Below are 27,674 nucleotides of genomic sequence, written 5' to 3' on the forward strand. Positions count from 1 at the left end.
CTATGACCCACTACTGGATCATGAAATTAATTTAGTGGATTGTGATCAATATTTTACACAATAGAAAGAAATAGAATAAAGAATACCAGCACACATTGTGTGTTGTGAGACCCAGTACCTTTCAAAGAACAAATATTAACTAAAAAGAATAAAAAGTCCTTTTTAATAAAAGTTCGGTACCAGTATTATTTATCTATTTATCTATCTATATACATACTAGGTAGTGATATAAAATATATTTAATGTGGGTCTGAGTAAAACAAATGCAGAATCACTACTATAATCAAGAGAACAAATACAATTTTCTTCCAAGAATACGGCTTACAACTTTGTGGTCATCATATGCTTTGTGGTTAAAGATAACATGCTTGGGAGAAAAAAATTTTGTAGTTAATAGGTGAATATCTGAAATCTTTTTGTTTCTTCTCAAGGAATAACAAAGAGAGGAATTATAATTTATAATCTGAGGTTATAGAGATTTAAAGTTCAGTAAGACCTCTATCTCACCAGGGTAGTGTGCTTTCATCATTTTGCTCTACCGATCTCTGGAATGTAAAACTTCCCTAACCTGTTTCTTAACTTTGCTATGAAGGGCAAAGCCAGCCTAATACCTTTAATTCTCAAACTACTTATCTCAACATAATTATTTTTTCTCAAGATGTCTTATCAAATACTTTTGTTCCTTCTTTAAACAGTGTTGAATCAGTTTTTCCTTAACTTATAATTTCATTTCATGCCATTTCTTTAATTGAGCACTTACTATAATACCACATATTATGGTGAGTGTTAGGCATTAAAAGAAAATTTTTAAAGATAAGCTTTTTGTCTTAGAGGAGCTCAGAGTCTATCGTGAGAGATAAATACTAAACCACCTATGGTTGAATAATGTGGTGGTACCAAAGCAAAAGAATATATGGAGAAATCACTGCACCTCTCCTTTAGAGAGTTATTCCTCTCAATCCCCAGAATCAGGACACAGAGAGAGGAGACAGGGAAGAAGGAAGGAAGGAGCTGCTGGTAGGGTGGGCCAGGGGGGAGAAGAAAAAGGATGTTTCTGCAGATCCTTTTAGAAGCTATTCAACAGTCATTTTTAACGCCTGTCTACTCTGCTTGCCCCACAATGGAAACTGAAGAAGTCAAATATTCACTTTGTCAGATTCCTTTGCAGCCAGAAGGTACCCTGTAAATTATGTCTAGACAATGAGACATGAGGCAATTCTGCTAAGAAATTTCTGGACGGATTTTTTTTCCTCCTTGACAAAAGGAGAGAGATGTTTGAGAAGAAAGGCTCTAATTCATACCTACTTCTCATGAAGACATGATGCTTACAAATGCAGCAGTCACCTTGTAGCCCGGAGAGGGAAGTCTAGACGTGAGCCCAGTGCCCTGATGTCAGGAAGCCAGTGAACCAACCCTAGAACTGCTACCTCCTGACTGCTGATTATGTGAGATAATGACTTTATTGCTTATGCCACTGTTAAGTAAACTTGCTATTATTTGTAGGCAAAAGTATTTAAACTGATACAGGTATGGTTAACCACTCTCTTGCTTTCCAAGATGTGGCTCTTCAGAAGTCACATACCTCTACATTATAGGCAGAATTCATCCTGAAGCTTTCTCAACCTCCTTTCTCTCAGTGCCCACGTAGCCCACACAGACAGAAAATGATTAGAAATAAAAGAAGAAGCTAATTATGTAGTACAGGCAATAAAAGCAAAAAAGAAAGGAGAAATTAAAATAGGATAGAATTATTAAAGTCATGTCCATTTAATAAAATTTTAATCCTAATAAACAAAATAGCTGATATCTGCATAAAAAGACAGCTTATAGAAAAAGTGGGAGATGCCACATTTATCTTACGAGTACCTATATTTACTGAACCTTAACACAAAATAAAGGCCTTTAAGGATAGTGCTGCTCCGCCAGACAAAAGGTGAGCACTTTTACATGAGCTGGGACACTCAGAGACACCTCATCCTAACCATATTCCAGAGAAGGAAAACAGCATCAGGTCACTTTACTCGACTATGAACAAATTATAGAGTACAAAACTGAAGAGAGCGAGGCAGGGATTAGGGAACTGTCTTAACCCAGTATTAGCAAGGACACATTTACCGATCCCCAAACTGTCTCAGTCTCTGCCAAATCAATGTCCCTACCCAGCTGCTAAACTCAAACTAACCAAGCTTTTCCATATTTAAGGAGCACTGTTCTTAAACCCAGGTGAGGGCTAGAACTCGTCTTCGGTTCTACGCTTGGCCTCTATTCTGTACCCTGGAAGAACTAGCATTTGTGCACTCCCTGAGGAGCATCTTCCCCTACTCACCCCTATTTATGCCCACACAGTCTGCCTATAATTTTGTCTCAGGTTCTCCTTTAGATTCTAGTCCTCTGATAAAACTGGTACCCATTCAGAATGCTAACACACTGGGTTATAGCCCTGATGGTTTAAAATTTAACAGAATCTCCCCAGAGGCCAAATCCTATCCCTCTACCCCAGCTTTGAGTTTTAAGAGTGTGAATCTAAGCCAGGATGACTGGGCTAAAATTCTAACTCCTTCACTTATTAACTGTGTGACCTTAGACAGGTTACTTAACCTCTCTGTGATTTAGTTTTCTCATCTGAAAATGAACACGATGATAACAGTACAGTCAGCCTTCCATATCCATGGGTTCCGCATCTACAGAATTCAACCAACTGTGGATTGAAACTATTTGGAAAATAAATTCCAGAAAGTTCTAAAAGGCAAAACTTGAATTTGCTGTGCACCAGGCAACTATATACATAGCATATGCATCGTGTTAGGTGTAAGTAATCTAGAGATGACTTAAAGTACACAGGAGGATATGAGTAGGTTACATACAAATACTATGCCATTTTATGTAAGGAACTTGAGCATCCATGAATTTTGGTATCCACAAGGGTCCTGGAACCAATCCCCTATGGATACCAAGAAATGACTGTATTACTTTACAGGAGTATTATGAGGAATAAAGTAATTAATATAGGTAAAGTATTATATTTGAAATAGTGCTTCACTCATAGTAAATCCTCATTTTTTTTTTTTAAGTAGAACTCTTTCATTTTCACTGTCCAAACGTCAGTCAGTATACTGGGAGAGCCAGAGAAAGCCCTTGCCATAGTATTTATTAACCATCATGTGTAGTTTTACATCTGATCAGAAACTCCTGCTGCGTGTGCTCCAATTTTCCAATAAGACCCTTTGATAACAGATGTCAGCTCATATCTGACTGGAGTTTGCCTTTTGAATACCAGCGTCAGCAGCTAGCTACCTCCTTTGGGGTAAATGCTTCTCTTGCATTAGTTCTCCTAGCCTTGGTCCCATGATTTCAGGTTTCCCCACTGTTCCACTGCTAAGGTCCCAGTGAATCTCATGATTGAAAAATCACAGGCCTTAACAACTTCTGCTTTTGGTCATGTTATTGTTCTGCTCAAAATTCTCATTTCCAAAATGGAGTTTCCATATGAGGTCCTTTTGAACTGACTCCTGCTTTTCTTTTCCACCTCATATCACACTTCTGTACTTTATATGAATCAGGTTATCACCTAGAATATTCATCCATCTCCAATGAGTGCCTTGCCGTGCCTTAACCCACCTTGTTCCTAATACTTGGAATGCTCCTCTCCACATTTTTGTCTACCTAAATCCTACCCCACAAAGCTCAATTCAAAAGTTACTATCTTCACAAAGCTCTTCCTGATTTCCTAACAGGAAATAATTTTTACCTTCTGGCTGGAATAGCTCTTTTAACACTTATCATAGTCTCTTTTTTTCTTACCTCTAAGAAATCACTTATAAATCGTATATATTCATATATATAAAATTTGTTACTCTTTGTTGTTGCTATTATTATCGGCTTGTTGTATATTCATAGTGCATAACAGTTACAGTCTCAAGGTAAAAGTTTCACCAAAGGAGAGGCATTCAGAACAAGACCTTAGATCCACCTGTACTAGATAGGGTACCACAAAAGAGCTCAGAACGTAGGTCTTTAAATAAGATAGAAATCTTTTTCTCTTGTCATAGTACAGAGAAAGGCAGGCAGTATAGAGCATGTTATCCAGAGACCCATATGGGTCAGGATGCTCTGCCATCCTTAAAGAGTTAGCTACCAACTTTAGTATCAAGGTGATTGTTATTCCTTAGCCAGTAGGAAGAGCGAAAAAAAAAAAAAAATAGAGGGGCAAGCAGTTCCCTTTTAAATAAATTGCACACATTATCTGACTCACATTCTACTGGCTTGAATTTTCTCCCATGGGAGATAGGGACTCTAGCTGTGTGTCTGGGTGATGTTTGCTCTACTAAAACTAAGAGGAGTTATATTATTAAAAGAAAGAAGAGGACAATGGATATGATTACATTCTGTTACATGTACATACTGTTATATTACCCACACTCCTTATCACTCTCCCCTTGCCAGGGACCTATTCATGTATTAATATTACACATGTGTGTGTATACACACACCACACACACACACATACAGAGGCAGACAATGCTAAATGCCTACCAATATCCAGTTTCTCCTTCGTTACTCACAGAATCTTTATTTCATTTGGAGCTGCAGTGTGCCCATCTAGGAGGTTACATTTCCCAGCCTTCTAGAGATGGCCTATGGAGGAGAGGAAGTTGTTGGGTAGAATTTCCAGGGAAGTTCTTTAAAGGATGCTGTCTCACATGGGAAAAGTTCTTCCATCTTCATATTTCTTTCCATTTGAACTACAATGGCTGGAACAGCAGCAGCCATTATGTAACCCTAGTGAAAGGCCAATAAAACTGCAGAGACCTTGGCCCTCACACCCTTGAACCATATGAACCAATGTCAGCTACTACCTTACAGATTTTCTGGAAAATAAGAGAAAAATAAATCCTATGTGATTATGCTACAACAGTTCCATTTCCATGTATTTAGATGTCTGTATTTATAAAACTTTCCCAAAATATGATCACTCATATATAAAGCAATCTCAAATTATTAAGCATGTTCAAAACTTTGCCCTGAAACTTGGTCCTTCCTTAGTTTTCCCCATCATGTAAGCTGTACCATCACCTACCCAGTGGCTTGGAACAGAAATCTGATAATAGTCCTTGACAATCCTTCTCCTTTATCTCTACTCCTCTACATAATCTTAAATGTTTCAATCTACTCTATTTCTACTACAGCTGCTCTAACTTTAGTCCTTATCCTTGTGGTCTCAACTTACGAGAGTTTGTCCTATGGGACTCCTTTCTGTGTTTGCCTAAGTGCAAGTTTTATCATCTGTAACCCACTCCTTGCAGGGCTTTGAAACCAAAGCTCAAGTTTGCCATGGTATACAAATACCCTTAGTAGCTTCAGCATTTCCATCATCTTTGTGGGCTCCTACCTTCTCCTCTATATTGACCTGATAAATACTATGTATCTTTCCAGTACTTCAATGCTTTTAAGAAATGAAATTTAATTACATTCAGTATTTTTAGTTGAATGGGGTGAGGGGCAGGCAGGATACCTAGCCAGACAGATTTGGTGATTTAGCTTTTTTTTTTTTTTTAAGTTCTGAGCTTACATTTGGTAGATTTTAATCAGTAGAAATTCCAAGGGCCAGAACTTGGGAAGTATTCCCCCACAAAGATTTGAATTTGCTTCGGCATGGGACTGACGGAAGACTGCCTTGTGTCATTCAAGGTCATGGCTTAGTATGAGCTTTTCAGGTCCAGCTCCCCCAACATGTAGGAGGGCCCAACGTTAGCCTCTAGATCCCAATGGGACCAGCATTTGCCTCAAGACAACACCATCTGCTATCTTATGGCTCACAGTTCCCTGCTCTAGTTTCAACTCCTCTTTCTCTCTCTTCCCCTTCTCTCCTTTTAATTTTTTGGTTTTGATTTTTCTTGATCCATGGAGATTTCCCTTATTTTTGTAGAGTCAGCAATGCTTAAAAAAATACATTTTCTAATTTAGGCAGGGTCTAGCTGAACTATAGCAGGAGAGTTCCTCAGAAAAATCATACACGGCTGGAAATGGAAGTAAAGTACATGCTCTTTTGAAAAAAGAAACCACACTTTATTCCTCTACATCCTCCAAACTTCTAGCATTAAAAGATGAAAGCAAACAAACAGATTTGTTTAATAAAATACATATTATATGAGATAGAAAATACTGTTAAATCTTTACTGAAAAGACAGCAATTGTGTGCATTGCTGCAATGATGAGATTAATTCACTGCTATTTACTTGACTAAGAAATTAGTCATACCTTTCTGTAGCTACAATACATGGTGTAATGCTGATCCTAACTAGCTAATACTATCTTAGGAGTTTTTAACAGCATATACTGAATATCCAAAAGATCTCAAAATATAAGATACACTTATTTTTAAACAGTATGTTACATTTTCAAATAATATGCTCAAAGTATTTTCCTTCAACATCCAGATACCTTTCCAGGTGAAGTACCTCTAAATTTAAAGCAGTGAAACCAATTGTTAATTCTAAAAGACATTGAAGATGACTATGTAAGAATCTAGCCTCCTTCCTTAAAATTCCTACTGGTGACATAAATTGAGAAACAACTTACAGTACGAAAGGTATCGTATCCCCTTAACAAATTTCTATTTGATACAGAAATGGCAGGACCAGATTGAAAGATGCTGCTGCAAGATGATCTACAGCCCTCCTTTGGTTAAAAAAACAAAAGGAGATGGAGGGCTCTAGGGAGGATCACCTTAATTTCTGGGTAAAACATTAAGGCTGGGGTAAACATGAAGGTAGGCCCAAGGCTTTCAAGGGTTACACCACTTATATTTGACTCTGCAGATCTGCAGTATTTGGAGGCACTACGATATTAGCAGACTCCCTGACATTGGGCTGGGAAGAGGTAGGGAGAGACCAAGCACAAGCCTCTGCCCAGACGAGGGCTGCTTCTAGAAGGAGCTCCTATTAAGGCCACTCAATAAGCTCTATGAAACCACCTGATCTGACTTTCTAGGATCCCAACTTTTTCTCTACTCATGCTACACTCCTAGGCCTCAGATATGATCATATAAACATACAGGAAAAGAAAATTACCATTCATTCTTCAGACCGGGCCTGAATGACTCAGTTACAGCACTAATATCAATTTCTGACAGAATACCTAGCAGGTTGATACGTTAGGCTGAAAAAACACATACAGATGATAAAGTCCAGAGGCAGAAAAAAAGCGCTGCTTCTGTCTTGTGTTCACTTTTAACAGAAAAAAAAAAATTTCCTAGGAAACTCTCTAGTAGATATGCTCCTCATTGATAAGAACTGTGTCTCATATCCTTTCCTAAATAAATGGAATTACCATAACTAATTTAGATTGAGAGTCACATATTTCTGAGGCTATAGCAGGGCTCAATCTTCCTAATAACTGATGCTTGAACAAAATCATAGTTCAGTTAGCAAGGAAGAAGAGAGATGTGGATCTGGATAGGTAACCAGTAGTGTTTCCTCAGCATGTTTCTACCTTTATGGGAAAAACAACCAAAAGAAGTTCTCTCTCCAACTTCAGGGGGAAGAAATAATATCAATATTTCAAATTAATTATGATAATGGTAATCAATATTAAGACAAAACACTGAAACAAGTCAAGCTTGGGAAAACATATATGTTCTATAAAGCACTGCAATAAATAATACTGTTTCTGGTATTTCGTGTTCTCCTAGGAACTACTGGCTTATAATGTATAAATATTTAAAGCAGTTTTTAAAACATATGGTAGAACTTTGGTATTCATAATTGCTCAGAGAGTTTTGAGGTATTTTTGAAAATTAACATTCATGACAGACCACCTCTATGGTCTACCACAGCATACTTGGTAAACATATTCATGTAAAACACATATTGTTTACATAGTACACATCATCATAAAAAGTTGCAGTGTACATACCAGACTTTTCTACTGTACTATGTTGGACTATTAATAACTCAAATGTACATCCCAAAGGGCAACACTGCCCCAATCCAAACTTAAAAACAGCTGTGCAAACAAACTGAGGGTTAGAGGCAGGTGTGTAAGATATGAAGGGAGAGACACATGACATACTTGATTATTCAGAAATATACCTCCATGGAACCTAGTCCTAGACATATGACAGGAAATACTCTAACCTTGTCCATGCAGACACCTTGCCCTATAAGTTAGTTATTTTAATAGAATGATCAAACTCTACAGTGGTGGATTTCTATTTTAGTAAGGAATACTAGGACTACATAGCATGGGCTGTATATACAAAATAAGACCACATCCATATTCCATCTTTGTAAACAGTCACTGCTAAATAGACAAGAACAAACTGCTTGCTGTTGTCTGCCTTCACACACACACAGACATCACTGCTCATCAGTTAAGTTAAGCTATCAAAATTCTAGTGGTGCTCATAATAATTATCTTGGACATTCTTTTCTTGTTCTACATTTTTCCCCTTGATTTTGTCTAGTTTCTAACCCTTAACTTTATTGTGCATTTATGCCCTCTATGTTTGGTTTCCCCGGGTTTTCACTCTGAGCTCTATGCTTCAAGGGCTTTTGGGGGGGGCGGTTAATTACTTTGCACTCTAGACTCTGATATACCCTTCTGGACCCTTCTGGGTTCAGCCTTTGGTTTGGATATGCAAACGAGCACATGAGTAGAGTCCACCTAAGTCTCTGCATGGGAGAGGTTAAAATAACTACAAATAACCTTGAATATATTTCTACAGAACATCTTCTAAAATTCTGTCTTCTTAGGAACCATAACAAACACTTGTTTTCAACGATGCTGTTCATCAGAATTACCTATAGTGCTTCTTAAAAATACTTATATTCAAATCCCATCCTTAGAGATTATACATTAGAAGGTCAGAAGTGGGTCCCAGGCATCTAGACACCGAAACTGTCATATACAATCCAACTGGCCAGCCAGAGTTGAGAAACACTGTTATAAACATTGCAGGAGATGGTTCATATCTTCTCTCCTTTTACTATAGCCAAGATAAGGCAAGGAAAATGGAAATAGGGGTGTGGGAAAGAGAGAAGGGAGTGACTTTTGCCATCTGGTTTTTGAGATGAGAAAATGTGGCAGTCCGAAGCTAGGCAAAACTGCAACATGAACCAAGGTTGCTTTTGTTATTCCTATCACTTATTTTTCTCCTATCTCTTGGCTTTCCAACTCTTTCTTTCCACAGTATTTGAAGGTACTCACATTGCATACATCTTCACCTAATTCATCATATCACTCAGTCCTGTTTCTTCCTGCTTATTCTTTGCTTTTCTGACAAGCAAGGCTCCCACCCTCTGTTCTTTTCAGGTATCTATGAGGAAATCAAATAACATTAAGGTATTACTATTAGCTTTAACCACTTAAGCTTAGTATTGTTTACCTGATCATCTCAATGATTCTCAATGGTTAAGATATTTTTGACAGGAAGGCCTTTCCATGAATTAACTCTGCCTGTAAGAAGGGAAGATGAGAGTTTGCAGCTGCCACTCACTGTCATTAACAAACCTTTCCAACACTTTTTCTTGCCTGAGTTCTGGGCCCAAAGTCATCCTATCGATGCAGTGAACAAAGGCAACTGTCACTCGATTATCTAGTCAACACACATTGTACAAACATTGATCAACATGAACCATGTTTGAGGCAATGTGCTTAGTTCTGAAGATACAAAAGTGAATAAAAACTAGTGTCTACACTCTACTCATAAATCTATCAAATCTTTCCATGGCAGAAACGAAGCGGGAGAGGCTGAAGATGTGGATGCACTAATCTTTCTTCTTCCTTCAGATTGCGCAAAGGCCTCTCTACCGAACATGCCTTGTTCAGAGATATTTCTCATTTCAGTCTGAATACCTGGTCAGTAAATACTTCTAAACAATTTAATGCAATAGTGTGTTAGAAAAGGTAACTAAAGTGGTCTCATAACCCAAAGGTCTCTCTCTAATCTTTTGATTTAGCTCTAAAAATATATATCTTCCCTTACGTTTGTTTGCACTTTATTAAAACACATTATAAATAAGTATAATTAATATTAAACAACTATTTGACTAGGGAAAATAAAAGAAAAAAAAGGTACCTAAAGACTGACATAAAATGGACAGGCACAGGAGCAACTGGTCACTCTCTTCATTTTTTTCCTACCCTGGCAAGTAGCTTCTGCCAACCCCCTTACAGAACACAACTGAAGAACCAGACATCAGATGATAAATGTACCAGAGACATTTCCTGGTTGTCATAAAATAACGATAGCCACTTAAATCTGAATTTCTTTACATACTCAACAAAAACCAGACAGAGGATAGATAAAATTACTCATAAGCCACATGTACACTACGTACTTTGATTTAAGTGTAAGTGAAGAAATAAACATCTCAAACCAGCAGAACCAGCTCTGGGGATCACTCCAGAAGGAGAGTCAGATGTAGAAAAATGTGTGTGACAGAGAACAGAGAGCGCTGCCAAAAGAGAGGATCCCACTCATGGTGTAAAGTATAGAGATTAAGTCTGAGACCTGACGATACTGAGCAATGGCTGCAAGGGTCCAGCCCGACCAGAGATGGCAGTCTTAAGATGTGTCACCTAAAGAGGAGAGGGAGGCCCTTTGGAAGGGGAAGGCATTTGGGGGGACATGATGATAAAGTGAAAGAAGGAAGCAGGCAACTGAAATTAAAGATCTTACACTGTGAGACAGTATCTCTGAATTGAAAGACACACCAAGTGGTTACACCTACCCTGAACTAAGACAATTATTAAAAAAACCCATTTCATTGTACCTATAGAACAGGAAGCTCTTGAACTAAGAACAAAAACTTCCCTACCTAAAATTTTATGCTTGCTGATCCAGGAAAACAGTTTGCATTTAATATTTTAAAAGCTGTAAAACTGTGATTGTATTAAAGGTTTTTTTTTTTTCATTTCTTTTAGGAAAGATGCACAAAAAGGGCTATAAAGTAATGTAAATATTTGGGTATATACTTTAGAATAAATAATTTTTTAGGTTCACTTTCCCCCCCAATTTTTATCTTGAAAATTTTTTTACTCAGAGAAAAGTGGGAAATAATGGCATGACAAACATATATTCTTCATTTAAATTAAACTTTGTTTAATTGTTTAAATTGTTTAATTGTTTAATTGTTAACTTTTTGCCAATTTGCTTTCTTTCTCTCACTCTGTGTATCTCTATATATTGACAATTTTACTTCTGTGTACTTTTCCTAAAAGATACTTTTTAGAACCCTGACATAAAATATTCAAATTCAATTGACTCTTTTCCCCAAAAACCTTTGCCAGTTTTAAGGATGACCTGTTTCACCCAGGCAATTTTCAGTAGAATCATACCATCATAATTTTTACCTGTTGGAAATGACTAAATGACAAATAATCAAATTTTTACAGTCATCTGGGTTTTAAAATTGAGAAAAAGAGCAAGCAATACCATCTATATTCACACAACTTCCTGACCTAAAAATTCTTACCAAGGGACACTGGATGTTGATAAACACTTCACTAAACTAACAGAAAAGAGAACTGCTAATATTAATAGATAACCATCTAAATAACCATCTAACCTGAACCAGTGGTTTTGAAACCATGTGTCTAATAAGAGAAATAACATATAAAATGGATCAAAGAGAGGAATTTCAGGAGCTGCTCTGGAGGAAGGGTTGTAGGTGTTTTCAGTCCTGTCAACGTACTCTGTACTTTGCCCCTCAGGCACCTTCTCAGCCCAGGGAGCACAGTTTGAATACTATTATTTTAATACAATTGCACAGTTTTCCAGCTTTTTAAAATCATAGTATTTTGACCCTTCAAACTACTGTAAGAAACTTTTTGAGGGGACAAATATCAATATTTGTTACAAAATTGAGAAGGCTTTGGAAATGAAAATAAACTTTGCCCATTCTATATTTATGACAAAAAAACTTAGCTTTACTACCTTAGTAAATGTATATCTTACAAATATTTTTAAACAGAAGTTCTCTAAAAATACACCACACAAATATTTCACATATTTGCAGTTTTTGGCATTCATTAAGACCATACTATGACTAAAAAATCTATAATAAAATACAACGCAAGTGATAGCTCATCAAGTTTCATTTGATGTAACATTTCTAAAATTGCAAGAACATCAGATATTATCTCCAATGTTAATTCAAAGTGACAATAATGTCAACAACAAAAAAAGGAGCGATACAAAGCAGCCATTATGCTCAAATAAATAAAATTATGGGATATGAAGAACTTGTACCTTTATGTGGGTTTTCAAACTCTTCAGATAAGAGGTGGTAGCAACAACCCACACTGCAAACTCCCTTGATTTCAGACTTGGAAGTAAATATTCGCAGAGTATTTGGAGCAAGATCACCACAAGTATGCAGACCTACCATCAAACAATCCTCAAAAAATGAAAATTAAAAAAAATGAGAAGGAAAAATAAATTTTGGAAATTAAAAGGAGGGTTAAAAAACATTTAAATGTTTATTAGAAGATGTAGAGCTTTTTAAAATGATGAAATTTTACCTAGAAAGTATTGTATGTCTTTTATTTTCATAACAAGTAACTATTGCCTTTAAAGGCAAAATGACTGATCTTTTACCAAAACTGACATAACTTTCAGTTGATTTTCTAGTGTTTTTGGTTACTCATTTGAATTTTCTCTGGTTTCTTTTACAACTAATATTTGCTTAACGACTACTCAAATTAACGTTGGAGCAATACAACGTAGCTTGCATTACTAGGACAAACTTATGATTTGAGACACATTAATACCTTACTAGTCAATTTTTAAAATTCACTTCTTCACCCATACCCATCGAAACTTATAAAACATTGTCATAAAAAATAAAATTAAGTGTTGCTAAGTCGGCATTTCTACTCCAACACCAAAAGTTTACTTAGTTTGTTCACTGCATCAAATATGACAAGATTAAATTCAATATAAAATTTTTGTTCTAAATTTTATAACATGAATTTTATGTAAAAATTCTATTTTTGGATAGAATTTGGATAATGTTCTCCTAATTATCCAAAGCGTAATTTAGATGTATACACATACAGAATGGGTGCATAGGCATGCACTCACAGAATCTTGATCAATATACCGTTTGTTTGTTTTAACTCTTCAGTTCCTTAGTTTCCTCTTCTGTAAAATGAGGCTAATAATAGTACCTCACCTCAATGGGTTATTGCAAGACTTTAATAAGTTAATACTGGTAAATGACTTAGTACAATCTCTGGCATCCAATAAAATTCAGTAAATGTCTTCTATTCTTACATCATCATCATCATGTTATAAATTCAAAATAATGGACATTAAGTTGTGAATCAAGTATATTTTTATAACTATCTTCAGAACAAATACAATTTTTTCACTTAAGTTATTTTACCAAAAATGTGATTTTAGCCCATATGATGTAGACATAGACAGGGCTGAAATGTTACCTTTCTAAAGAAAATAATTGTACCTGTAAGTTGCTTCAACCTGATAGAACATTCTGTTGCTTCAACCAACATTCTCTTCAAAGCACAATTTCTGGAGTGTTGTGCCACTATTTTGCTTTTCTCAATGATTACATAGTTTGGGTAGGTTTTATTTAGACATTATAATGTTATAAATAAAAAGGAATTCAGAGAGAAAGGGCTTATTGTTAATTAAGGGTAGATAACAGAGACATAAATCTCTCTCTTTTAGGCTAGTTCTCCCTAAAGATAACACCAAAATATTTAATCTCATTTTTCAGTGTATTCATTACACAAGGTTAGTTAAAAATACCAGCAGGTGGCAAACAAAAATACGTAATCAGCATATTATCCTAACAGTAAAATATTTAAGTAATGTATGTGTGTGCTGTAGGGTGGGAAGGGGAGGAGATAGGAGGTATTGGTTAACTCTGGTTATTAAATTGCTACTTAACTAAGGACCCAAGAAACAATCTTCCAGCATATCTTTTATAAGTCAAATTCTTATAAAAGTCTGCATACAGTTTTGATCATATATTTTAGAGAAGACTTTTAAAAACATAAATATATGATAATAAGCACAAAAATGTATACATTTTTAAGTCAGGTTAAAGTAATTGGGGCTGTTTAACCCTAACAGAAGGTTAAGCTATAACTTAATTACGGATTTCATATATAGGAAAAACAATTAATGAGGATTAACCGGTTTCCCATAATTAGTGAAATCCTGAAATATCTGGGAAAAAGAAAACTTCCCCATTCTAAAATGACAAAGTAACAAAACACTGGTTAGCTACCAAACAAGGATTTAAATTTATAAATAATTCTGGTATCTTTTGTTTATTCATTCTTTAGGGAAGAATTTTCAAAAAATTTAACATGAGTAGAATATTATAACATCAAAGGCTACCCTGTTTTTTTAAAACAATGAGTCAGGCCAAATGATTTCTAAAAACTCCTCTACAATACTGTTTTCACATACAATGTTGCCTTTAAGATATATTATCTCTGCATAACTTGACATACTTGTAGTTTAGAAAAAGTTCAAATTTTTTTTTTTTTTAATTTTATAGCTACTTTATTTATTTATTTATTTATTTTTGGCTGTGTTGGGTCTTCGGTTCGTGCGAGGGCTTTCTCTGGTTACGGCAAGTGGGGGCCACTCTTCATCGCGGTGCGGGGACCGCTCTTCATCGCGGTGCGCGGGCCTTTCACTATCGCGGCCCCTCCCGTTGCGGGGCACAGGCTCCAGACGCGCAGGCTCAGTAGCTGTGGCTCACGGGCCCAGTTGCTCCGTGGCATGTGGGATCTTCCCAGACCAGGGCTCGAACCCGTGTCCCCTGCATTAGCAGGCAGATTCTCAACCACTGCGCCACCAGGGAAGCCCCAAATTTTTTAAGAATACTCAGAAGTTGGTCTTGCTCAAGAAAATTGCAAATTTGGTTACCAAGGCTAACATTAAACATAATATTGCCCTAGGTACATCTTTACTTCAAATTTAAATAAAATGTAAGAGCTGTCTTGGATTGGAATTTTAACAACTCATAAATTGCATAACGAGAACTTAGCTGACTAGATTTAGTATTAGTACTTCTGTCTAATTTAGGCTTACAAATGAGTGGAGGGTACTCCCTTCTGGAAAATCGTAATTGTCAGATTTTGATAGCTGTGGAAATCATGAAAGCCTGAATATAATTTTATCTTCTTGGTCCTTTATATTAATGTAATCAAGTAAGATACGCAGGTTAAGTAAGCTATCATTAAAACTTAATTCTATGTCTTAAAGCCTTTATATATAAATGAAATTAAGGAATTAAAAAAATAAAATTACCTCCAGATCTTTAATAATATCATGTAGTTCTGAATCAGCAGTGATAAAAGATGTTAAAGGTGAATATATATTGGATTCATTTGACTTTGACGTCATTTTTCTTCTCTCTTTATTTGTTTCAGACATTTTTCTCTTGGGTATATGGGATGAAGAAGTAGGTTCTACGGCATTAATAGGCAAAAGGTCCCTAAGAGAAAAGGCATTTTCAAAACACAAATTTTCTTCTCGATGTGAATAAACATGTAGGTTTTCCATTTGTTTTCTGATGTTAGAAATTACAGAGGCTGAAAAATCTGCCAGAAAGTCCGAGGTCGACATCTTTTCTTGATTTGCAGTACTGCTGTTACATACTCCCTCAATATCGGCTTTAAATTTAATTTCATCTTGCACTTTCCTTTCTTTTGCCATTTGTAATGCCAGTCCATTGACATCTAATTTTGACCGCCTACGATAGACTTTCCAATGTTTCTTCAGTTTCCTGTTTCTCTCCTCAGCTCCATGAGTATTGGTATTTGAGGAATCAATTCCATAAACTTTTAAGCCATACTTTAAGGACAAAAAGGAGCTTAGGTAGCCTTTTCCAGAACCCAGGTCAATTATCTAAAGAAAACCAGAATGAATTAAAAGGATTTTAGTCAGATGGTAACCGAAAGCATTCGCAATATTTTTTTAAAAAGGAAGTAAAGGAATGTATAATTTATACAACCTGTTATGCATTTTTAATTTTAATTTTTGATTACTATTAAAAACCAACAACTCTCATCATTTTTATTCAACATTTTAAGAGAAGTTCTAAGCAGTGTAATAATAAGTCAAGGAAAAGATGTAAAAGACATAAATATTGAAAGTAAAATTGTCTTTCTTCATAGATGACATGATTGTATCTGTAGAAAATTCTAAGGAATGCATACAAAAGTTAAAAGAACTAGTAAGTCAAGTTAGCAATGTGTCAAGATACAAGCTCATTAGAAATGAATAAAGAACCATCAGAACATACGCATTACAGTAGTAAAGAACAATTAGAAAATAAAATTTAAAACCAATTGAATTAAAATAGCATAAAAATACAAATCTAGGAATAAATTTAACAGAGGTTATGCATGACCTATACACTGAAAACTAGAAAACACTGCTTAGGAAAAATTTTAAAGAGCTAAATAAAGATATACCATATTCATGAAATAGTTAGACTCAATAATAAAATGGCAATTCTCCCAAACTGACATATAGATTCAATGCAATCCTAATCAAAATCCCAGCAGGGTTTTTTTTTTTTTTTTTTTCAGCAGGGTTTTTAAAAGAAATTCATAAGCAGATATTATAATTTATATGAGAAGGCAAAGTACCTAGAATAACCAAAACGATTTTGAAAAGAAAAAATTTGAGGATTTACACTGATTCAGGAATCAATATAAAACTACAGGGCTTCCCTGGTGGCACAGTGGTTGAGAATCTGCCTGCCGATGCAGGGGACACGGGTTCGAGCCCTGGTCTGGGAAGATCCCACATGCCACGGAGCAACTAGGCCCGTGAGCCACAACTACTGAGCCTGCGCGTCTGGAGCCTGTGCTCCGCAACAAGAGAGGCCGCGACAGTGAGAGGCCCACGCACCACGATGAAGAGTGGCCCCCGCTCGCCACAACTAGAGAAAGCCCTCGCACAGAAACGAAGACCCAACACAGCCAAAAATAAATAAATAAATTAGTAATATTAAAAAAAAGAAAACTGTTTTTTTAAAAAAAAAAAAAAAAACTATAGTAATCAAAACAGTGTAGTGCTGGTATAAAAATAGAAATATAAATCCATGGAATAAACAGAGTCCAGAAATAGACCCCCAGTTATATAGTCAACTGGTTTTTGACAAAACAACTAAAGTAATTCAAAGGAAAAGATAGTCTTTTAAACAAATGGTGTGGGTATAACTGGATGTCTGTATGGGAAAAAAAAGATTTTTACATGTCATATCCCAAGCAGGCATATCTTTAATTCCTGCGTATCTTTGTGACATTGGAAGGGGAAAAGATTTCTTATGTAGGACATAAAAAGCATAAACTACAAAGAAATAATTGAAAAATGGACTTCATTAAAATTAAAACCTTTGCTATTCAAAATACATAGTTAAAAAGGGTAAGAAATATTTGCAAAACATGTATCTGACTAAGGGTTTGTGTCCAGAATATATAAAGAACTCTAACAACTCAATAATAAGACAAGCCACCAGGGCTTCCCTGGTGGCGCAGTGGTTGAGAATCTGCCTGCCAATGCAGGGGACACGGGTTCGAGCCCTGGTCTGGGAAGATCCCACATGCCACGGAGCAACTGGGCCCGTGAGCCACAATTACTGAGCCTGTGAGTCTGGAGCCTGTGCTCCGCAACAAGAGAGGCCGTGATGGTGAGAGGCCCGCGCACCGCGATGAAGAGTGGTCCCCACTTGCCGCAACTAGAGAAAGCCCTCGTACAGAAACGAAGACTCAACACAGTCATCAATAAATAAATAAATAAATAAATAAATAAAAGAACGTGAATTTCTTTAAAAAAAAAAAAAAGACAAGCCACCAATTAAAAAATGGGCAGAACATTTGAACACACACTTCACAGAAGAAGATATACAAATGACCACTATAAAAAGATGCCCAATATCACTACTCTTTTGGGAATTGCAAACTACAATCATAATGAGATACACACAAACGTAAAATGGTACAGTCACTTTGGAAAACATCAGCAGTTTAACATAGAGTTAAAGCATACACTTACTATACAACCTACAAATCCCACTCTGGGCTATTTACCCAAGAGAAATGCAAACATGTCCACAAAGTCTTGTATGTGAATAAATTCATAGCGGCCAAAAAAATTGGTAACAACTCAAATATCCATCAACCAATGAACTGAAAAACAAATTGTGGTATATCCATACTGTAGCATACTATACCCAAAAATGAGGAACAAAGAGTCTGCACATAAAAATATTGATGACTCTAAAAACTATGCGTTAAAGGATAGTCAAACACAAACATCTACATATTATTTGATTCCATTTATACGATGTTCTAGAAAAGTCAAAACTACAAGCAGAGCAGTAATTCCTTCAGAATGGAGGAGGAAATATCTTGCAAAAGGGTATGAGGAAACTTTTTATGGTGACAGAAATATTTTTTATTACAGTGGCTAAACAACTGCATACAATTACCAAATGCATCAAAGTGTACACCTAGAATTGGTGAATATATAAATTATACCTCAATAAAACTAAAAATGATAAAAGACATATAAAATTACCAAGATTGTTTACTGTATTGTCATGTCATTTCATAAGAAATAAATGGACAATTACAGAAATATTATCATAGGAAATCATTATCTAATCTCATTATATCTAATCTTTAATTCCTAAAATCAATTAAATCCTGACATAAATATGAGCCACTCAAGGAAAATTTCCTATATTTGAAATAATGCATATCATCAATGAAATCCTCAAAAATTTCAATTCAAGCAAAATTGCAATTCATAGGTAAAACTCCAATAAATGATGTCTGCTAAATAAGTGTCTAGCTTACAAATAATTCCCTATGCCCCCTTTTTAATGTTAATCTCTAGGCTAGGTATTATGGGAAATACAGAAGCATTATATATCTTGATCCTAAGGAACTACAATCTATCTGAAGATACCATACTCATGAATACAAGGGCTATAGAGTAGAAACTCTATTAATCAATTTCCCCATATCTGAATCTCTAGAGAAAGCAAAGCTCTCCATTCCCTTCCTTCTACAAAAACACATTCACTGATGCCAATGGCAGGCTTAATGTTAGCAACCAATGGGTTGTTTGTAAGCACCAGGACATTTGTTCCCCCCAGTACAGATGTTTTCTTACCAAGAGGTAATTGAGTTTGTTCCCAGATCTGCATATAACAATTCCACTTGTGAATGAGGAAAATTTTGTCTGCAAGTAACAGAATATCAAATTTCCATCACTGAGAAAAACTCACCTCACTTAAGAAATCTGGCAGTAGAGTAGCTGAACCAACCAGAGGCTCAACCACATATGGCGTCTGGGCCAACGTATTTGTAATTCCTCTGGTTGCAAGATGGCTGGGGAAAACCTAAGAATCATGTCTTCACAATATAATATCTGAAACCCTTTTCAGTAATAGGCAAAATTTCCTAGAAAAATCTATCAGCTCACTTATATCTTACTGACCCAAACTGATTTTTATCCCTCTCCAAATTGGCCTTTCAGTAATATATACAGTGTTAGCAAGAGAATGGCAAACTCTGCAATTAAAGGTTACATAAATCATACATATTTTTGCCTTCAAACTCTCTTATCTGAGTAGCAAAACCTCCACAATCCTGATCTCTTACCCCTTACTCACAACGGTCTTTTCCTTCCTGGATCATCTTATAGGTTTGAAGATAGAGGAGTCTCCAGTGTAATACCTGGTGGGAAGTATCTTCCTTGTTTCCTAATACTGCTTAGAAGACTTTCTCATAGAAATATTGCTACACATAGTGATTACATTTCTTAATATTAGTATTAGTATGGTACTATACTTCAGACAGGAGAGTTATATTTTGTTGACTGACCTGGAGATCTCCCTACTATTATAAGCTAATGACTTTCAAATTTATAATTCCAGTATGGAATTCTGCCATGAACTTCATACTCATATCCAACAGTGTACCTAACATTTCCACTTGAATGTCTTATAAGCATCTCAAATTTAACATGTTCAAAACTAAGTTCTTGATAGTCTCTGTAAAACCTGCCCCTCCCATAATCTTCTCCATCATAGTTAATAGTATCTCCATACTTCCAGGTGGAGAACAAGACTCCTTTCTTTCTCTCATACCCTCCACCTGAATTGTGAAAAAATCCAGTTTTACCAAGGGTATTTCATACCAACTGCACCCTAAGTCTAGGTTATTGCAACGGCCTCCTCAATGATCTCCCTGCTCTCACCTTCCCTCCTTGAGTCTATTCTCAAGAGAACAAAACAAAGACTGATCATACCACGCCTCTAAGTAAAATCTCTCATAACTTCCCTAAACTTATCTCCTGCTACTAACCTCCTTTGTTACTAAGCTTTTTGCCTCAACTCTGGAAGCTCATGCTTACATATGAGCTAATTTCTGAAAAGAACCAGCTTGAATGTTTACAAAGACTATGGCGAAGAGTGCAAAGGTAATGGAAATATTGGGTTGGCCAAAAAGTTCGCTCGGGTTTTTCCATAACATGTTACCAAAACCCGAACAAACTTTTTGGCCAGCCCAATATTTGCTTCATAACACTCCGCAACACAGCAGTCAGAGTGATCCAGTTGCTCCAACGGCTTACCATCTCATTCAAGGTAAAAGCCCAAATCATCACAATGGCCTCTAAGACTCTACAACTTCATGACCTGCTTCTGCCACCCCAACCTCAGCTCCTACTACTTTGTCCTTGCTCTCACCACTGGAGTTAATCTGGCTTCTTGGCTCTTTCAAGAATACAACAAGTGGGGCTTCCCTGGTGGCACAGTGGTTAGGAATCCACCTGCCAGTGCAGGGGCCACGGGTTTGAGCCCTGGTCCGGGAAGATCCCACATGCCACGGAGCAACTAAGCCCGCGCGCCTCGAGCCCGTGCTCCACAACAAGAGAAGCTCGTGCACCACAACCAAGAGTAGCCCCCTCTCGCTGCAACTAGAGAAAGCCCACACGCAGCAACAAAGACCCAATGCAGCCATAAATAAATTAATTAACTAATTAATTAATTTTTAAAAAAAGAATACACCAAGTATATTCCCACTTTACGGCCACTGAATGTGCTATTCCCTCCATCTAAAAAATTTTTCATCCGGATATTCTAATGGATAACTCTCTTACCTCTTGAAGGAGATCTTAACTCAAATGCTATCTTTACAATGAGGTCTTACTTGCCCCTCTCTTCCTAATCAAAAGCTTTAATCCCCCATCCCTGAATTAGCTACTTCCTTTTTATTTTTTTTCTCCTTAAAGTATATCAACATATACAATAAAATATACTTATAATGATTTTATTATCTATCTCTCCTCATTAGAGTATAAATGCCATAAAGGCAAAGATATGTTTTGTTTTGTTTACTACTGTATCCTCAGCATCTATAACGGCACCTGACACATGGTAGGAGCCAAAGAAATATTTAATAAATGAACGCATGCATGCAAGTGTGAATCAGTGAACATATTTTAGAAATAAAAATTAAGAAGTAAGAAGACTTGGTAATGGGGATGAGAGAGGCAAAGGTTTTTGGCATGTAGGGAGCAATGTGGTTGAGGCAAAAATAAATTGTTTTTTTTTCTTCTCTAGTTCTTTTTGGTCACTAGTAAAGTTAAGATTTTAGTATCTGGGTTTCCAACTATACCCATGAAATCTACATTTATTAAATCTGCTTTTTAAAAGTAAAAATAGTACACACGTAATACGTTTCAAACTTAACTATTTTGAGAATCAAATATTGCTATTAAGTAATTTCAAGAGAAAGACCTTGTAAGTCTTTAAAAAAGAAAAGACCTTTAATACAGGTTTTTTTCTTTAAAAAATAAAAACCCTTTAATACAGGTTTTTTTCACTCACTAGAAACAATCTCCATCACTATGAAAAAAGTTCCCTTAGAGAAGGTCTAACATGAAACATTAAGCTATTTCAAATTTTTTTTCTCTGCACTTTAGAAATAAATCTGCTTTATTAATTTAAAGTTATTTATTATGTAATATTTCATATAAATAAAAGAATAAATGCAGTTGAAATGTAAAGTTATAAAGAACAATAGTGGTTAAGACTCTGTGCTTCTACTGCAGGGGGCGTGGGTTCAATCCCTAGTCAGGCAACTAAGATATCTTGTATGCTGTGTGTCACAGCCAAAAACAAAAAACAAACTAATTTTATTTCTGGAAAATTTTAGTTAATTTCACTTTAATGTTTTGACTTCTGTTATGTACAGATGTCAAAGGGCTTTTACTTACACACATGTATCCATATGCATACATAATTTACTCCTCACAAAAATCTTCTTTAGAATGGACTTGGATTTCCATTCTAATAATAAATACCCCTCGAAGATTTAAGTATAGGTGACTTATTTGGGAAGTGAAGAAAACACTGACAGGAAAATAGAGAAGAGGAAAAAGAGAAAGGAAGACAGCCCAATAAAAGGTATGTTCTTAAGCAAAATACCACTTTAGGGCAACCTGGGTTAATCACACTGAGAAACTTGGAGAGCTACTGTAGAACACATACCTCATAGTCATCCCACCTGGAAAGTCCGGGAGTTGATGTATTTGTTTATCAATGTGTATTAGTCATTAATTCAAGGATGCTCACAGGGAGGAATTAATCCCCAGAACTTGTATGCAGGCAGTGCCATGCTTCAGCAGACAGAGAAAACCCACAGGAAAAGAAATGTAGAAACAGGTAGAAAGCAGCCTGGCACACCATGAAATGGTGAGGCCCAAGAGCATCTGAATAAGGCATCCAGTAGCATCTGCTATACCCGTGAACCCACCAGCCATCCTAAGAACTAGAATGTTAGTATTTCCAGTCCATATAACTTGTTTTCTTTCCATATCCCATCTCCCTGCTTCCCCTACCAGAGGTAACAACTATTCTCAAATGATTGTTTATGATTCCCTTGCTTCTTTAATGGTTTTTTTCATATATTTTTTGCATTAAGAATATACCATTATTTTGCTTAAGAGCTTTTAAAAAACGATACCATAAAATACGTAGTCTTCTGTAAATTGCTTATTTTTCCCGTTCAGTTTTATGTTTCTAATATTCATCCATGTGTTATGTACAGCAGCAGTTTGTTAAATTTTACTGTGTACTTGCCCTTTTTACTCCGGGTGAGTATTACTGTCACGGTGAGCCCGTTACCGATCCTGACAGGTGCTGCTTAGCTATGATACACTGGAGAAAAGGCTGAAAACTATTACCTTGGCTCTTGCCTTTTAGTTCCTACTCTAGAGATCTATGTTGCCATAAGTGGTTCTGCATGCCCGGCCCAAGCTGTGATCGTTTTCTAATCAATCTCAAACTCTCCACAAGTCTGAAAGAATACATGGAAAAGATTCTAACACCTAATAAAAACTGAAGAAGGGAAAAAATCCTCCATTACCCCCATAGATGTTCTTGTAGGGATAAGAAAAATAACTTACTGTTTTTATAGGCCAATGGAGGCAATCACTGATTTTATTTTAACATCTATTTTCAGACATTACTACCCTTCATAAAGGCTATTTTTTACAACAGGAATGCATTATAATTCTGACACTATGAAAGAATCCAAGTTTCTTTATGTTACAATAATGAGGCAGGTGCCCCAGACCACAGCATGGTAACCCAGGTCCTTGAGAACACCTAGTGGTAAACAATTTTGCAGAATGCCATCTTCATAATGCTGCCTCAAATTGGAGTTACAACATAAGAAAAAGAGAATTACCATACCTTCTATCCACTCTGAAAAGAGTGAAATTTGTGGCAAAACATTAATAGTCATATCTTATTTTTAGTATAAATTTGTTTTTATTGCAGTATATTGGGAAATGAGAGCAGTTTTAAAGGATCAGATGTGATGTGACATCTCACATCAGCTATTACTTAATGACATTTTAAAGGCTAGACAGTGATAGTAGAAAAGGAAATTTGAATGATACCCCCCAAAATGGCAATAATTTTAACACATGAATATATAGGCAAATACTCTTACCTGCTTTATTCCACAGTAATCAGCAATACTGCTGATGAGCTCTGACATTGCCTGAACTTCATGAGATTTTTTCAAATTCATAAACTCATCTGGCTTCACATTTTCATCTGAACAAAAGTAAAACAAAATTAAAGTACTGCTACTAAAGAAACAAAACTTAATAAGAATCATCAGTTGATGCTCATGTTTTCTATAATTAAATATGAAAACAATACAGAGATCCTATTGTGGTGTCTGTATGATAGATCTCTATTAGTTTAGCTGCTATGAATCAAATTTGAATTAATAAAATGAAAAGACTCATATAACATTATTAAAAATGTTCCTTGAAACATAAAACAATTAACTACAAAGGAAAAGACTGATAACTAGACTGCGATGTAGGAAAAAAATGTGGAGATCTATACCTAAGTTTTTTGTTTAATATGGTGCATAAGAAAACCTACTCATTTAGAACAAATCAGTCTATCGGGGCTCATGATATAAGGTCTAACAATAAATTAAGAACATGTTGGAAATATATACACATATGAATAATATATTGCTTCTAAATGCCTAAAAAAACATACATACACACACACAAACACACCTACCAGTTCTCTGTTTTTGATTTCCACGAAGGGCTACAAGCAACTGTTCAAAAGGAGTACATATTCCCAAGTTTTGTACAGAATAATATTTAGCAGTCAGAGCGAAGGCTTCCACACTCACCAGCTTCTGGGAAGTTTCACAAAATATTTTTGGAAAATCAGTAATATCTAAAAAATCAAGATAAAAAGAATTGTTAGCAACAAAATAAATAATCACTAGCTAATTTGTTGGAGATTTAAAAAACACAAATCACCGATCTTATAACAAATTATAATATTTTCATTTTGGTGTGAATTTTGGCAATATCACTAATGGTTCCATTATATTTGTTATTTAAACTATTAGCTATTTGTAGCAGCCAGTTTTCTCTTTAATACACTATACCATTATACACTTAGATTCCAAATTAAAATTTGGCCTTTTTGTTGTTTTTTTAAAAGCCAAAAAAAAAAAAAAAAAAAGAAAGAAAGAAGTTTAAAACCGTGCTAAACTGTAATGTACTCATTAAATTTATGAATGGTCCTGGCTGACGTACAGCTGTGAATTTAAAGGAGGTCAGTCCATCCAATGCCGTTACTCCCTGTCCACACTGCATGTAGAACAGCAATATTCTCAATGGTATAAATGTTACTGTAAAACAGTTCCTGCATCATTTGGACCATGTAGAATTGTGTGGGCGTGTGTGTATATGCGTTCAATGCGCTGTCAATATGACTTCTAAAACTGATCAGGTTATGATTAGGTGAAAACAGTTCATTTTCTTCCCATAGTCAGTTTCAAACCAGACATTGTCTAAGCTTCATACAGAAACTACTGATAGTTGCTGAGAGCTCACTTTAGAAGGGTAAACTGCCACACTGTTTGCAACATCCAGTGTCCCTCTCTGCGCGAGGATCATTCACCCTGTTGAACTCAGGTGTGGTTACATCTCGCCAAGGTGAACTATGCCATTTTCAGGCAGAAGTTTTAAAAATATCAAGAGTCACTACATTTTCTTTGCCCAGAACTGCAATTGTCAAGATAGAACCTGCCTCAGCCTGAGTCCCCAAGTGACGACAACAAAGGCATCACTGCTGTCAAACTACAATGAACACGTGGCATACATGAATAGTAACCTTCATTGTTTTTAGTCACTGAGTTTTTAGGCTTATTACTGTAGCATAATCTTGCCTATTCTAATGGATACACATCAGTACAGATTTGCTTTTTATTTGTTCAGTTTCATTTTCCTATAGCCATTTTTAATGCATATTAATTTATTTATGAAGGTTTAAAAAAAAGGCATTCTGATATGTATGTAGTAGTTCAAAGAAACTCTTTGGATGGAGTAGTCCATTTACCGAAAATTATTTTTAATAATTAAAAAAAGTACATCCAGTGGTTAAATAAAGTATTCAAAATGTTCACCTTACAGAAGCATGGTGCAATTCTGGGAACAACTTAGGTCCTATCAGAAAAATCATACTATATGCTATGAAGTTCATTCTAGCTAGCTGATACTCCAAAGTTACCTATGAAATTATAAAAACCTACTTAAACACAAAAAACAATGATGCTCCCTGGCAAAAATTAAAAGCAAGAAAATGGAAGAAGCCTTGCAGAATGCTAACTAAATAACTAAAAACTACATGTTTAACACAGTACCTTTTGAAAGCTAACATCTATTAAGTTGATGGTAGTAATGTTTACCAAATTAATTAACTAGAAAATCAGCAGAGATGTATAACTTCCATTTCTGAATCTATTAAATAGAAATTTAAACTACAAGATTACTATAGTGCATTTATTTAAGATACATTTTGTGTATTATATAAAGTTCTTTCGACATTTTACAAACTGAATTTACTAATGCAGCCAAAAAGTAATAAAATCCACATCAAAATATTTAGGCATGATACAGAGGGGAAAACTCAGTCAACTATTAAGTGAGCCTCTCAGGTTTAAGGGCAGTCTCAACATCCTCAAGTTCCAGGGCAGCAATTTCTTAGCATGTGATAGAATAAGAGTAGTAAATCTCAAAGTGCAGAGGGGCTATTATAGTAGTCAGTTATTGGACAATGTTGCCAACAGAAAGAAATGTGATGTTTCTGTTGGAAAAGTAAAGCTTCAAATCAATTTAACTACCCTACTGAAAATATTTGAAAAAATTCCAATCTAAGCCAAATTAATGTTGTTAATTTGCTTTTAGTTACAGGCCTCCTAGTAATTTCAGAAATCTGGAGATCTAAACTGCAAAGATATTAAATTTTTAACAATGTTTCCTTTTATAAAAAGGATAGTGTTCTGATTCAGTGCACTGGCTTATGTCATTTAAGGCTACACCAGTTTATTCAGATAGTCTAGAACTCTGTGAAAAAAATCTTTTTGAATTATGAAAATATAGCTTTTGTAACTTTGTTTTCAAATGATCCAGCCTATAACTTCCATTACTTGCGGTTTTTAGAGATTCAGAGAGAGAGAGAGGTGTCAATGATCTTGTCTTTACTTCTATCTCTGAAACAGTATGTGAGAAAAGTTCCGTGGTGACGGTAATAGTATCCGTAGTCCTCATAATGCATTCCCAGATACTTGCACACTGATTTTGGGTTTAGCAACTAGCAAAATAAAAACCACAGTGTTACCTGACTTACTACTTAAATTCTTAATTAGTTAAATTTTTTACACAGGGAAAGCTTCATTTTTAAATTTGATACCCATTGCACCTGCATATTATGTGGTTTGATTGTTTTGCCAATATCTCCCTCTACTGGAAGTACTTGTTCTGCTTTATTACATGCTCTGTCTTTATTTACTCTTATTTTTTGTACACCCACAGAAGTTTCTTACAAGATAGGTTATTTGGGCATGAGCGAGCAAAGGCACCAGAGAGGCAAGGGAGAAGTTAATTCTATTAAATATGATATCAGTATATCCCTATCATTTTTTTGTTTTTTGTTTTTTTTTGTACAGCAGAGATCAATGTACAAGGAAAGATAGAAAGGTTATACATACACATGTTGGATTATGAAAATTTCAAGATAGAGAAATGAATAATAATGTTTCAAAGTTAAAAA

The 27,674-nt window shown here is 35.6% G+C and overlaps 1 protein-coding gene across 3 annotated transcripts in view; it reads right to left on the bottom strand.

The window, feature by feature from the left end:
* The window catches only part of METTL25 (methyltransferase like 25), a 256,001-nt gene that overhangs the window by 212,109 nt on the left and 16,218 nt on the right, over positions 1-27,674 (bottom strand). For all 3 annotated transcript variants that reach the window (XM_057556528.1, XM_007194949.3, XM_007194950.3), the window contains exons 2-5: positions 24,624-24,788; positions 24,031-24,137; positions 15,296-15,895; positions 12,254-12,401 (exon numbers count right to left, since the gene is read on the bottom strand). In XM_057556528.1, the coding sequence (XP_057412511.1) occupies positions 12,254-12,401; positions 15,296-15,895; positions 24,031-24,137; positions 24,624-24,788 (1,020 nt within the window). The remainder of the gene's footprint in view (positions 1-12,253; positions 12,402-15,295; positions 15,896-24,030; positions 24,138-24,623; positions 24,789-27,674) is intronic.

This window comes from Balaenoptera acutorostrata, chromosome 11 (assembly GCF_949987535.1).
Source record: "Balaenoptera acutorostrata chromosome 11, mBalAcu1.1, whole genome shotgun sequence".
Lineage (NCBI taxonomy): Eukaryota > Metazoa > Chordata > Mammalia > Artiodactyla > Balaenopteridae > Balaenoptera > Balaenoptera acutorostrata.